The sequence below is a fragment of the Temnothorax longispinosus genome, chromosome 5 (assembly GCF_030848805.1).
Source record: "Temnothorax longispinosus isolate EJ_2023e chromosome 5, Tlon_JGU_v1, whole genome shotgun sequence".
In the NCBI taxonomy this organism is placed as follows: domain Eukaryota; kingdom Metazoa; phylum Arthropoda; class Insecta; order Hymenoptera; family Formicidae; genus Temnothorax; species Temnothorax longispinosus.
This window is the reverse complement of record NC_092362.1, coordinates 12,659,575-12,674,420: the sequence shown is the minus strand read 5'-3', so window position 1 is coordinate 12,674,420 and position 14,846 is coordinate 12,659,575. Positions and strand designations below refer to the sequence as shown.

The following is a 14,846-nucleotide window of genomic DNA, read 5'->3' as shown; positions in this document are numbered from 1 at the left end:
CCTTGCAATGTCTATACTCACCAATATTTGGAGCACCGGTTTCTCAACGTCCACGCCCCGCATGATTCTCTGCAAAAAATAAACGCGTGAATTTTACATACGCGAACGACCAAACACGCGACGACTTTCACTTGCCGTACCTCCAAGGCTCCTTCCGTTAATTCATACATGACTGTGCGTTTGTCGCAGCGTAGTGAGAAAAACCCTACTGCGTGCTTCGCCACCAAAAAAAGACCGCGGCAGTTGATAGTCACTGTTGTTCCTTTTGTACATCTTGAAAAAGAACGGTCGTGTTAAATATTTTTTATGCAAGCTACGCGACGTAACGTACGAAAAGTAACAGACGTCGTTTCGTTCCTGAACATTCAAGACGGAACAACGACGACGATGACGACGCGCTCGAACTCGTGCGTCATTCATCTTGAACGTTCAGGAACGAAACGACGTCTGGCACTTTTATGTTGTACGTCGTTTAATTTTCTTAAAGAGGTTAGGAACCACGCAACTTTTAGCAAAGCGTGCGCGCGCGCGCGCACTCCCGTTTCACGAACGTACACCGGCGACTCGCCACCGTTGCCGTGGTGACGTGCGCGTGACGTTCCGGCTTCATATACATATATATGTAAATATACTTACACGTAGACGCCACCTCCGCCGCTATACTTTGCTACTCCACTTTTTTGAGTCTCTTACTCCGCACGCACAATTGCGCAGTATTTCGACTCCGAAAAATATGGTGAACGAACCAGGCGAACCACCCGACGCGAACGCGCTCTACTTGGAATCTCATACTTGCGTACAGTTGGTAAACTTGCGTAATACTCTCACGCCCGTAGTCGCCGGACTCCGTGACGTTAGCTCGGTACGTTGATGGCTAAACCGTCGTTCACACGCAACGTGCATTTCCGACACGTCCGTCGACGCGGACGCGTTTGGTGGTTACGACGTGCCGTGTTAAAACGTTTAGTAGTCACGCGTTTTCCTAAACATGAAAAAAATCGTACGCTCACGCCCGTAAACCGCACAATGGACGGATGACACGCTAACGGTCTTGCGAAGATTTTCCGCGCGACACTCGTGGAGTACTCACACGCGTAACATGCTCCCTGTCGAAGCCGACGAACAGAACGAAAAACGTAGTACAACGCTCTTATTGGATACGCCGCCAGTGTTACGTTCCGATAGATCGCGGCCGCAGGGGGCGGTACTCGGATCGCTTATACGGGACTAGTCGCTTTTCGGGTTATCGAGCCAAAAGGCTCTATCCGGGGATACCTGCGACCGAGGTAATTCGCTATCCAGACGCTCGTCACCAAATCGTTTGCCCGATCCGCACCCTCACTGGGAGATTTAGATTCGGTAGTTCATCACCGTACCGTTGATTCAGAGGATTCGTCAGATATCGTTCAAACGGTTCTTCTACTCTAGTGCATGCGTAACATTCGAAAGCGGGCCGACAGTCGGCTAGATCCTTACTGCACTCGCTATACGTGGGGAACTTTATTCGCGGCCCGTATTGCACGAAGTGCCTGAGAACGCCTTCAAAATCTTGCCGGAAGGGCTGGTATTGGCCGAGCTGGCAATCCTCACAAATAATGACCCCCGTAGTTTTATTTTGGAAAAACAACGACCAGACACAGATTCCCGTCATTAGCCATGCTCTGATAGGGCTAGGGGGTGAAACTACCTCCGGAGGTTGCCGATTTACTGGATGTCCGGGACACATGAACAATGGAGCGCTAAACTCTAGTTTGGGAGATGGCAATTATCGTAGATTCGCGTTCTAAATATTGGTCTCCTCCTTCGTGTTCCACCGAACGTTTTACGTTAGAGAATATTTCACAGCACGTGGTACACGCGGAGGGGCTCTGGATTTCTCCGATCACGACGTCGCACGAATCGCACTCTTCGACTTTGTATCGGTAACCGATATGCATATAATGGCGGACTAAGCAGTCGTACTGGCGGCGTTGCGGGCCCATTAGGTCTCGGAAACACTCTTCACAGAGGTAGTGTTTGCTATCACGATTTTGATGGCAGATAGTAAAGACACACACGGCGCGCGATAACTAATTCCGCCGCGCAATTCTAGAGCATCCCCAGTGTTCTGGTGGTGAGGCGTCAAACCACAGGTGTAGAATCTTGGCGCGGCGCTGGATCAGGCGGATCCGGCGGGGATCGTCTTCTTTGATTTAAGCGATGAATTCCCAGGATGGAACTGGTGGTGGATTATGGGAATCTTCCCCCGGTGTGAAGGTGATCGGGGTTAGCCGATAATTCTGGGCCTTCCGGAATGCTTGGTAATCTGCTCGAGACTCGGCCTTGTCCAGTGGAACGTAGATGTATTGTATACTTTTAATGTTAATTTTGGCACTGAGGTTACGTTTTCGAGTTTTGGTCTTGCGTCTGCCTTGCACGCGGAACTCGCGACGAAGTACTTTCCGTATTCAGGATCAGGTGCGTAATCGGAAAAGACTCCTAACAATGGATTCGGAGGGGTCCCGAACAAAAGGCGGTTGAGCCTGCGGGTGCGTACCTTGAGTCCGCTTCGTCGCGTCTTGGGCATTTGTTAACTACTGATCGAGGTTAGAAGACAAATACGCTTCGGTTGACTCTCCTTGCTCGTGGCGAGAAAGCGTGCTGCTCGTACAGCACTGCCTCTCTCCAGGCACCCACGGACGGTAGCGTGCCGCTCGTACGGCACTGCCTCGTACGCAGATGTGGCGCAAGGGGAGGACCGGTGATTCGGATGCCTTATGCAATTACTAGAATACCCACAGGCGGAGACGTGCCGCTCGTACGACACTGGGCTCGTGTGTAGATGTAGTGTAAGTGGGATCAGTGGGGAATGTGCGAAGAGGTGTAAGAATTTGCAGAGTAAGATATTGTACAAAAATGATTGTATATTACGATAATTCTACATAGGACATCTATGAGCTAACATATGATTACAAAAGTAACAAGATTACAATCAGGAATGTATATATATTTATATGACTGTCGAGTGGGACAAACGTATGGCGTATTTCTATATGACACGTAATTCTATATGTAGTGAGAGAGCTGAAGGCTCTGGGTTCGGTAACGCACGTGGAGATAGGAAGATTCTCGATGTAGAAATAGGAAGGTTCTGGATTCAGAGAGACTCGAGAAAAATTCAGTGGTTACTTAACTGGAGAGTCCGTGATCGAGGTAGGACTCCAGGGAACTGAGAGCGTCCCTTGGGATGTTCGCCTTTATATTCCTGTTTTCCCGATGGCGGGGGTGGTCGAGTGGAAGAGTTGACTGAGTGGAAAGGTTGAGTTGCGTCATCAGCTCCGCTTTCGATTTCTCTCCTTATATGGTCATGGCATGAGTTTTCTTTCTTTTGTTGCCTGAGTGAAAAGGTTGAGTTGCGTCATTGACTCCGCTTTCGATTTCTCTCCTTATATGGTCATGTCCTGAGTTTTCAGGAAAGGTCTGGGAGGGTTTAGATTTACGTTACCTAAAGGAAGCGTTGCGGGAAAATTCCTATGGCTAAACCCTTGTGGGCTTATTCGTTGTGTATATACATTACTGGAATAGGCCAAGCCTATTGCGTACATCGTAACTTATTTTCTATATTTATATGCTAGTGGGTAGGTTATTCCTATCGCGCAGGTCGTGACTTATCGCTGGTGTGGTAACTTATTTGGTGGTAATTCTACTGTCGGTAAGTCATACTAGGAAGTGTGATAACTTATTCGGTGGTAATCCTACTGTCGGTAAGTCATGAAGTGTGGTAACTTATTCGGTGGTAATCCTACTGTCGGTAAGTCATGCTAGTAAGTATGGTAACGTATTCGGTGGTAATCCTACTGTCGGTAAGTCATGCTAGTAAGTATGGTAACTTATTCGGTGGTAATCCTACTGTCGGTAAGTCATTGTTCTTATGAGTAAGGTCTGACTAAAATCTTCCTACAATCTGAAGAAGGTTTTAAATTTTCCGGGCGTACGAGAGGGTGGACGTAACACCAGTCGCAGACAGTCTTGCTCAGGAAATGCGTCGTCGTGCTGTGCAGTGCTGTGCTGTGCGACAGAAACTCGTCTTTGCCAAGATACGGTACGATCCTCTACACGTGAGGTATTTTTATCTAAAATATACGTTACGTATACGTGGATTTTTCAAATTTCAAGGAATATTTAGAACGACCGTTACGTTGAAGCATTCTTTGAAACGTGGTTCATGTATAGAAGCTTTGATCGACGTGATCCACGTTTACGTTTAACATCATGAAAACGACGTTCTTAAACGTAACGTCAACGACCATTCTTCGACGATTTCGACGACTATATAATACTTAATATATTTTAAAACGTGCAAAATCTTAAACGTCTGTTAAAGTACGTCCTCTTAAAATCAGAAAACTGAAAAATATACTTGGTTTTGTTCGTCGTTTGGTTTTTCTAAAGTGCTACACATGTTTTGACGTCAACGGCTAAAAAAACATAAAACGTTAACGTACTAGAAAATACGGCCATTATTTCGTAAGTCGCGTCAACGTTATATTAATAGGGGTATTCAAATAAGTTAGAGTTTAACGGTTTGACAGGTTATGTCGGGTTAAAATCGGTTAAAAAGTTATTTTTTAAATTTTTAACCCAAAGATTAATGTGATAGGTTAATGAGTCACTTGTGTATTTTGCATAACCTTAAAGAGTAGCGCGCCCAAAGTTAATTACGTAACTTTTTACTCGACTTTAACTCGACATAACCTGTCAAACCGTTAAACTTTAACTTATTTTAATACCTTTAATATAACGTACGCACGTAACGTGGAGTTTACGCCGTTTTAGACGTTGTTCAACCTCTTGAGCGTTCATTTATGTTATCTATATTTGTTGTACTACACTGCTACTGTAGTCTGCACGTTGTTTTGTAGCTCGAGTTGACATACCGAAGGCTGACATAAAGAAGTAACTTCAGAATGTCGAAGAGGATGTACAGAAACCACAAGGTACGTGACAAACGTTCATATATAAACTTGTTTGTTTACTTTTATCTAACCGTGTGTGTTACGGTACTTTAGACATATTTTTCAAAAAGGCAGTGTGTGGAAAAAAACTATGGCGTTCAAACACTAACGAAAAGGACGAGCATGATACTTAAAGCCACGCAGTGTCGTACACCCAAAACCCTAAAAAGTTTCAAAACGCTTCCAGTTCTAAAACGTGTTTTTGAAAAGCGTACGTCAAGTCCTGAAAGTCAAGCTAACAGAGAAAATGTTGATATCAAAGGTACAGTATATCTTGCTTCAGCTAAAGATTTTGCTGCAACGTATGGAAAAACCTTGTTGCATCTTTTTACGTTCGTTTTCTTTTTGATAACTTGTAGTGTCTCGAAAACGGTCGTTGCCCAGTGTATCGTCAAGTGGTGCGGAGAGCGTGTCGGAAGACAGTGACGCGGTACCTACGGATACGGAAAGCAGTTCAGAGCCTGACGAACGTTCTGACAAAAGTGTCACGTCTGACGGTATAATCACCGCTATATTCCAGCCGCATAAATTTTTTGATTTCCATCCTAATTGCACAGCACCTGAAAACAATATAAGAATAAATAATCACATCTTAACTTAACTGTCACAACAATCACTCAGCTGATGCGATCACGCGTTCTTAAAGTAGTAGACACAAGCCTAGAGAACATAGTTGCCTTAAGGTACCCTTTCAAGCTTAAGCCCCATTTTCATGAATCACACTATAAACTTTTGGACAATTGCTTGTTAAAACTCCTCAGAATTACTAAAATTGATCATAAATGAATATTACAAGCTTTATGAGATCCTTTATGCAATATAAATTCAATTCAACACACGAATAAATACATGTTCCATAAGAATAAACTCAGAAAATTAAAATAAAATATAAATAAATTAATTAATGTCAACTGCATTATTTAGGGACATCTCCCTTATAACGGGTGTCTTTTCGCTTGGAATTTTATAGCGCTTTTAGTAGAAAAGTGACATGGTTTAGACTTATATAAAAGTTGTTATACGTGATCCAAGGTATAAGTTAAAAATAATTATTGACATGGTCAATAATTTGTTTATGATTGCTTATAAAAGTAAGTTACAATTTTGAATAATTATATAGTAAATGTTTTTCTATTGATCGGTTCTAGTGATTATTCCTTATACACGTTTATATTGTTCTCATTTCAAACTATTCGTTTTCTATTTTATTTTAATTTATTAAGAATTTATTATGGCTATCCTTGTCTTACACTTTGTGGACTGGTATTAAACTATCCTCGTCTTTCATGGGGCTAATGTTCAATTTTTAATCTCGTTTATTAATTTAATTAATTTAAATAGAAAATCGGCGTTAACGTTACTGGTGTTTAGGAGTATAAGAGATTCCATTTTTATCATAATAATTAAGTGTCAAAATTTTTGTTCAGAAATGAAATTTTTCGATTTTAAAATGTATAAAAGACTAAAATATTAATGTAAAAGTGATTTGGTCTTTGTAAGTCTGAAGGGTAGGAAATTCAAAATGGCGGATGTGAAACTTTAATAATTTATAACTCGAGAACGGTAAGAGATAAAAAGATGGGGTTTCTTTTGTTATGTTCAGATATATAAAGGCATTATTTTAGGTTGTTTAAAATTTTTGTGTTTTATGGATTTCCATAATTTTTAATTATATCTCGGAATTAAGAAGAGATATGATGTGGGGGTTTTTGTGAGGTTACTTGACATGCTCTGCTGAGTGTCTGCAGTGATTTTATTCATCATTTTTAATAATAATTTTATGATAAATTTTATTGTTAATTAGTTTATTTTGAGAGATACAATAATGGTTTATAACCAAAAGTTGTTTGACTTTTTGTGATAGTTCCATTAGTCACATTAGCTAGGTTGGTTAATAATATAATTAAATTGTTTATAACAATCATGTTTTAGAAATGCTAATTAAATAATTATTATTTTAGCGTGATAATATTCTTTAGGCACAAAAGGTTATGTTCTTATGAATAATCTGCTTTTAATTTATTTATTTATATTTTATTTTAATTTCCTTAGTTTATTCTTATGGAACATGCATTTATTTTTGTTATATCCGTGTATCAAACTGAATTTATATTGCATAAAGGATCTCATAAAGCCTGTAATGTTCAATTACGATCAATTTTAGTGATTCTGGGGAATTTTAACAAGCAATTGTCCAAAAGTTTATAGTATAATTCATGAAAATGGGGGTTAAGCTTGAAAGGGTGCCTTTAGGCAGCCATGTTCTCTAGACTTGGGCCAGTTACTTTAAGAACGCGTACTCGCATCAGCTGAGTGATTGTTGTGACAGTTAATTTAAGGTGTGATTATTTATTCTTATATTGTTTTCAGGGGCTGTGCAATTAGAATGGAAATCGAAAAATTTATGCAGCTGGAATATAGCGGTGATTATACCGTCAGACGTGACATCTCCCTCCTTAGGGAAGTTCGGTCCCCGAACTTTTATTAGTAAGTATAATTTATGGTTATGTCGTCTAGTGTATGATTATATTTATAGATAATTAATTATTTATGTGATTCTTATTACAGGATTCTAAAGTGTGTCTGGCAATGTAAGAGCTGTGTTGCTGCTGCTGGATTTATCTAAATCGAGGTATTAGTTCCATTGATAATGTGTTAAGGCAGTGTTATTATAGTTTATGATATACATATTTTTCATATAAATGATTCCAGTAAAGTATTTATGTTGCTTTATAATCTGAGTTGTTCTAGCAAAGTAATTAAGTAGTTTTTAGAGTATATATAGATTCTATTAGTAATATATATTTTCTCTTTTTTTTTTTATTTTATTGGGCATATACACGTGTATATTTGTATTTGTATACATATATAGACGCACATATTTGTTTTCAATGTTCATTTATTATGTTACTTATTCGGATATTTGTTAATATATGTTACTCTTATTTCATTATAGGGCTGGTTGTCTATACTGTCACCGTGATTTCGTTGGACGGATATGATAAGGATAAATTAAAAGTAAGTTAATGCTATATTTCTATCGTTACTACATTTATTCATATAATTTTAGTCTCTCCCCTTTTTTATTTTTTATTATTTTTGTTTAAATATATTCAAGTATTTGCCGCGTGTTCTTTCTTTAACTTCGTCTAAATCCAGGCGATAAGCAAAATTACGTAGTCTTTTCACTTCTAGCATAAGGCTTGTCGTTGACATTTTGCTTAGCTCTGTAAGGATAATTATTTATTGATTATATATAACGGTTTTATCTTATAAGAGTGCAGTAATTAATATATTTCGTTATTGTTATAGGTAATAAGAGGTATTAGTGAGCTGAGACTGAATTAATAAGGATAAGTATTTTCAATCTTATTTTATATTCTTATGAATATATGTGTATATGAAAATATTAATGTATTATCTTTTATCTTATTTCAGGTGAGGAATAGGTACGAAATTATCCTGGATGGGCTTGCTTTACGAGTGTGAATATGAATATGTTATAATAATAATCTTACAATTAGTAAAGCATTTAAGTTACTTGTATTTTAAGATTAATTAAATATGTGTTTTTTTATTTTTTATTATATGTGTGTGTCAGCGTACTCTTTCCCCTTTTCTATGCATGTATATAAATCAAAGTTAAAATTATTAATATAGAATTAAGATTACATTCTACTGATTGCTACGATTTATTTTTCAAAGTACTTATTCTAAGGAAATTAGGGTCCTCCACCGTGCTCATTAAATATAATCATATGTTAATTGTATGAAATTTATTATTTTATTTCAAACCTTTCACCATGTACATATAATAAGTATTAGTATGGTTAATATTTTCTGATAGGTTAGTATTATAGTAAGGTTGCTCGCTAATGTTTATTTCGATCGCAAAATAGAGGTTACTCTTTTATTATTCGGAGTAGTCCTAGCACTAATACAAATGTGCTTAATAATAGGACAGTTCCCTCTAAACAGTACACTGTAAGAAAACCGATTGGTAATTTTATAAAGCTGAATATATAGATATAACGCAAAATATTTGATAAGCATATTTAAATATATAGCATCCCAGCAAACGCAAAAAGATTAAAAGATATTAAAATTTTTTAATACCTTTGAATCCCTTTTTTGGCGGAATTAGATGAAATTAGATGGGATTCGAAATGAGATGGTCCAATCCCATGGAATCCAAAAAAGAAATTTTCAATTCCATCCAATCCTATGGAATCCGTATAAAATTGCATGGCATTAGATGGTTTAAAAAACGTCTCGCGCCTTCGTTGGGCGACCAAGCGCCGTTGTTCGTCGGTGAGCTTTTGTGTATGCCTAAGGGCATTACACGCACTACTGCCGACGGGCAATTAACCCGAAAATGAGATTTGTAAGATCTGCCAGGCCCCGTAGGGGGTCCCTTTACATAGCGGTCGAGACGAAACTTTGAACTCGAGAAGATGCCCCGGCGATGCGACGCCTAGCGGCGTCGACGCAAACTGCCGGTAATGCAGATACCGCGCGGGCGTGTACTATTCGTGGCGCGTACCGCCACAGAGTTCAACACGGACACTTTTTAATCCCTATCCTGGCATTCAATGGTATTCATTTTATTGTCAGAATAGACGGAATTCAATGGAATTTAATACGGAAATTTTTAATTCCTAGTTTGGCATTCAATGGTATTCATTTCGTTAACGGAATCAATGGTATTCAATGGAATTCATCACGAAACTTTCCAATCTCTAACCTGGCATTCAGTGGTATTCATTTCGTTAACGGAATCAATGGTATTCAATGGTATTCATCACGAAAATTTTCAATCCCTAACCTGGCATTCAGTGGTATAATTTTTTTGTGTCGGAATTGGATGGAATTCAAAAAAGACAAATTTTTTCCAAAATAAGAAATTCCATGATATTGAAACTATTTCAATCCCTTTTTTGGACAGAATGGAATTCGGAAAATCCTTAATTGAATTCCTGGCAAACCCGTTTTAATTCTTTTCAATCTTTTTTCGTTTGCTGGGATATATAATATGTATGTTATTTGTATATATATAGGATATAATAGCATTATACCCTACTGAAAAAATTTTATTGAGATCACAATTGAAAACTCTATAAATAATGGAATGAGAACTGTTATGAGAAATCAAATATGATTATTGCAAAATTCCTCATAATAATTCTCATTAAATTTCTCACTAAAAAAGTTTATTGAAGTGAGGGAAAAGGTGAAATCTAAAAAATAGAGCATAAATTAAGTGCATATATTTATTAAAATATTTTTTAATATTTTTGGCGGAACAATTTCAATTTTTGTTCTTTGGTCCATTTTAGTAGTATTGCATATGCACATACAAGATATATAAAAAATCCAAATAAACTACATTATTTAAAAACAAAACGTAATGTATCTTATTATCTTTAAAACCAAGCATATAAACTTGTAGGTACTAGTATGTACGTAAATTAGGAACAGTAAGAACTGCAGGTTATTTTAATTGCTCATTTCAATTCTTCTTTCATTTGCCATCTCTTTCTCGCTTTGATCCTTATATTTTATTCGTACATCTCTTATTTTCGTACAAATTATTTTAAATGAATCATTCAAATATTTAAATCGTATATCATCCTTCATTTTTAATTCAATTAGGTAGTCGTTATACAAACCTACAAAAAATCCACGAAACTATTAAAACATAAGTGGAAAAAATATAAAAATATAAAGAAAAAATTGTACTTACTTAATGCCAAAGACAGTTTTCGTGGACTAAGTACTTCAACTGTGCCACTGGATGACTTATAACGTGTTCTACTTTTATCAAGGCATCTATTTTTCAGAATGTTGGGTGGCCAAATATAAACCAACACATCATTAAAAAATAAAGAAGGCTTCCTTTGCATTTTGGTCATTTGCCAAGACAATAGATCCACTGATATATTTTCTCCTAAATATGTCTGTTAAAAATATATATTTTAAATATAGATATCTTAAAAATAACAAAGCTGAAGGAATTCATTAATTAATTCACTAAACAAAGTAGAAAAAGTTTATATAAATAATTTTAAACTTGCAACTAAAATAATTTACAATAAAATTGGTAAGAATAAAATATAGTGTGTTATTTGACGTATCTAACTATTTATTAATTATATTAATTTATTGATATTTAATTTATTGATTATTTAATTTATTGATTGACCAATGACATGGAAGTTTTATTTACACGAAATAGAAAAGTAGGATTACTCGTTCTTCAATCAATATTACAATTGTAATTATTTTTAGTTTATAGATAGGACTTATTGCTTCCACAATGGTCACTCTGTAATTTGTCTATAATATTGAACCTGAAGAGAACTGGAATTCCCGGTCAAAACGTAATATAATTAATAAATAGCCAGATACGTCAAATAACACACTATATTTTATTAAGATAATTTAACAAATGTCTTACCCTTTTATTTGAAATTGTCTCATAACGCTTATGAGTATTATAAGAATCTACATAGTCCAAAGCATCCTTTATCCTTTTTCGTTTCAACAGTTTATTATTTAACTTTTGTGAAACTAAAAAATAAAGATCAGTCTTAACATTTGTTCATGTATTTTACTTTAAAACGTATTAAAAAATAGAAATACATTTGTAATACGTTGTAAAGTAAAAACATAAATTAGATATTTTACAATCAAGAACATTTTTTTGTGACATTTATTTTTCCAAATAGATTTACTAAGATTATGTAATAGATTATCAAAATTATATATAGTTATACCTATGTACCGCTCATAATTATTCAAACGACAGATACGAGTTTTATAGTTTTATTTTTTTCTATCTTACTAAATGAAAAATAAAAAATCGCGATGAGCGACCTGTTAATATTAATATTAATATTAAGAGCTAAAACTTTAACAGGTATCTTATTTTACCTTCCTGCAAGTATATATGCTATTCGTGAAATGAAAAAAAAAAGTTGCTCCAAAATGACACCCTAGTGCTTATACATTGACTACGTTTACACGGCCTTATTTACGCCGAAGTTATAACATCGATGTTATAACTACTGACATTAAATGTCGTGTAAACGCTCCTTTACGACGAAGTTACTACATCGAAGTAGTTCTGCGTAAATCAGGCCGTGTAAACGTAGTCTGTGATGTCGACGAAACATAAAACCAATATCGAAAATTATCGATAGCTGTAAAAATAACATCGATAATTTTCGATAGTCAAGACTATCAATAATAATCGATAGTGTATTGATAGTTCTCCACCTCTAGTGTGTGTGTGTGTGTGTGTGTGTGTGTGTGTGTGTGTGTGTGTGTGTGTGTGTGTGTGTGTGTGTGTGTGTGTGCAAAATATTACTTACCACTTTGTCCTTCACATGACACATCGTTGTCTTCATTGTCATCTATATTTTGCTCCGAGTGCCGAGTATTATTCTCTTCTTCAAATGAACATCTAACGTTTTCATTACTTGTACTTGCTAAAAGTTCATGCAAAAAACATTGATTATAAATTTTTTCTTTTGCATTGTACATTAGCATAAGAATGTAACAATCTGAATAAAATTACATAAGAAATTTAACTAAAATTAATTAGTGCAAAAAATTAAAAAATTATTAATTATTAATTATAAATTTGATTTTTACTTACCATTATCAGAATCGCTAGAAGACTTCAATGTATTCCGATTAAATAATGTTCTCTTAACACGATGTATTTTTCTTGACCTTTGGCGAATACGTTCGTTATCATAAATCGTTGAAACGTCATCAGAAACATCATCCACAACATCCTGTTGATTTCTGTTTTCAACATCGTCGTCACTTTTATCTTTAACATTGTCTTCAACATTTTCTTCAACATTGTCTTCAACATTGTCTTCAACATTGTCTTCAACATTGTCTTCAACATTGTCTTCAACATTGTCTTCAACATTGTCTTCAACATTGTCTTCAACATTGATATCTGATATATAAATAAAAAGAGCATTTCAAACATTTCAATATTTGTAGCACATTAATCAAATATATTAATTATGCAACGATCTTTATATATTCATGTACTAATTCGGATAATTTCTTCAAAAATACTATTTAGTTTCATAACTTAAATTTTATCAATTACCTTTATGTAGAACATCATTAGGAACATTATTAGAAATATCATTAGGAATGTTACGTTGATTCGCGAAACTTGTTACAGAGTTATCATTAATTTTTGGCCTTTCATTCAGAAAAGAACTTTTTTTGTATGATTGCAGAACTTCCTGAGCAATTGTTATTGCCACTTTTTTTTTTACGGTGTCTGTTTTACGCTGAAAAAATATTTATATATACAGGGGGTAGACAGAATAATGTAAACACCTGGGAAATGCACTACTTATTTTATTAATAAGAGATTGGCCCATTGTTTGTCTTTAATAGAGATTTGTTTGGAATAAGGTTATACAATGCTTAAATAGTCACCAGTGCAATGCCATACAACAATAACTCGATGATATTTTAAATCAGTCAGTTACGTTGAAAATCGTTAAAATTTTGAAAAACAAAAGGCAATTTTGGAAAATAATGTGAGAAGCTTTCTTCATCTTTCTAACATCACTTATATAATCAATTGAAATATGTTCTGCTAGTATAACATTTCATCGGTGATTATTCTCTCTCTCTCTCTCTTTCTCTCTCTCTCTCTCTCTCTCTCTCTCTCTCTCTCTCTCTCTCTCTCTCAAGATGACTATTGCAAGACCTTATTCTAAACAAGGGTAAAATTTGTATAAAAGACAAATAGTAAATTATAATGTGAACACCTGGGAAATACACTCCTTTTTTTATTAATATTATAAATTATAATTTCTTATTAATAAAAAAGTAGTGCATTTCCCAGGTGTTCACATTATAATTTACCATTTGTCTTTTATACAAATTTTACCCTTGTTTTGTGAATAAAGTTTAATATTTTAAATATGAAATAAAATGTTAAGCGGGAACACAGACTTCTGCATATAACGCATAAGGAAATAAACCAGAGTGCTTCATTTCTATGAAGAACTCTAATTGTTTTATTTCCTTACGCCTTATGCATTATGCGTTATGCAGAAGTCTGTGCTCCCTGCTTTATTAATAGCAAAAAATCTGAAAAAGTACATTTAAAGGGATCCCTCAGCCGTTTGTATTACAAATAAAATCACGATTTTCGTTCTATGTTCCTTCCGTTGTGTTAAATGAACAGAATTAAAAATACAGACGGATGAGGGATTCTCTTAATAATTATTTTTTTTGTATCTATTATAGTAATGTAAGTAAAGATAAACTTACTATCTTTTTACGACACAACCCTTGTATGTCAGAAGAAGAATCTTCATTATAATCAGAACTTGTTACATCCACCTTCTGTGAGGCATAGCGTATTCTTTCGCACTTCATCCGTTTTTTAGCGACAGCTTCATTTTCTAAAATTATAATTATTTCCTGTATTTAAACTATAAAAAGCTGTATTTATTTCTTTATTGAGCTACTTATTTTTATCAAGTATAGGTATAAATAGAATTTATATGTAACAAAGAATAGTTGTTCCATTATTTTATGTATTGTAACTTTTACATAATGTGTTTGAAACAAGACTTAAATTTAAATAAAAAATGATACTTATTATGAGTACTAAATTGTCTTATTACCAGCTAGAAATCCAATTTGAGCTCTGTAATATCCATTATGTTCGTGATCGTCGTTGCATTTATTTGCACACTGCCACTTTACGAAATATGTATTATGTTTATGGAAATCACTCTCGTCTTTTGGATTAAAGGATACCAATTTTTTTTGGCTATTTTTGATTTTTACAAAGTC

The 14,846-nt window shown here is 35.1% G+C and overlaps 2 protein-coding genes and 1 long non-coding RNA gene across 4 annotated transcripts in view; 1 reads left to right on the top strand and 2 right to left on the bottom strand.

The window, feature by feature from the left end:
* Positions 1-14,846, bottom strand: part of LOC139813476 (uncharacterized) — a 396,598-nt gene that overhangs the window by 1,314 nt on the left and 380,438 nt on the right. The gene's annotated exons all lie outside the window — the stretch shown is intronic.
* On the top strand, positions 7,309-8,719 carry LOC139812710 (uncharacterized). 2 transcript variants are annotated; one of them, XR_011731922.1, is made up of 4 exons: positions 7,309-7,481; positions 7,563-7,626; positions 7,951-8,012; positions 8,307-8,719. It is a non-coding gene; the product is annotated as an uncharacterized lncRNA (long non-coding RNA). The 2 variants fall into 2 exon arrangements; XR_011731921.1 differs by having other exon boundaries at positions 7,951-8,719.
* LOC139812801 (uncharacterized) lies at positions 10,112-13,021 on the bottom strand. The gene is made up of 6 exons (XM_071777891.1): positions 13,018-13,021; positions 12,655-12,969; positions 12,368-12,484; positions 11,452-11,564; positions 10,738-10,951; positions 10,112-10,663 (listed from the first exon to the last, which is right to left on the bottom strand). The coding sequence occupies exons 1-6, from the start codon at positions 13,019-13,021 to the stop codon at positions 10,491-10,493; spliced, it is 936 nt and encodes a 311-aa protein (XP_071633992.1). The 3' UTR covers positions 10,112-10,490.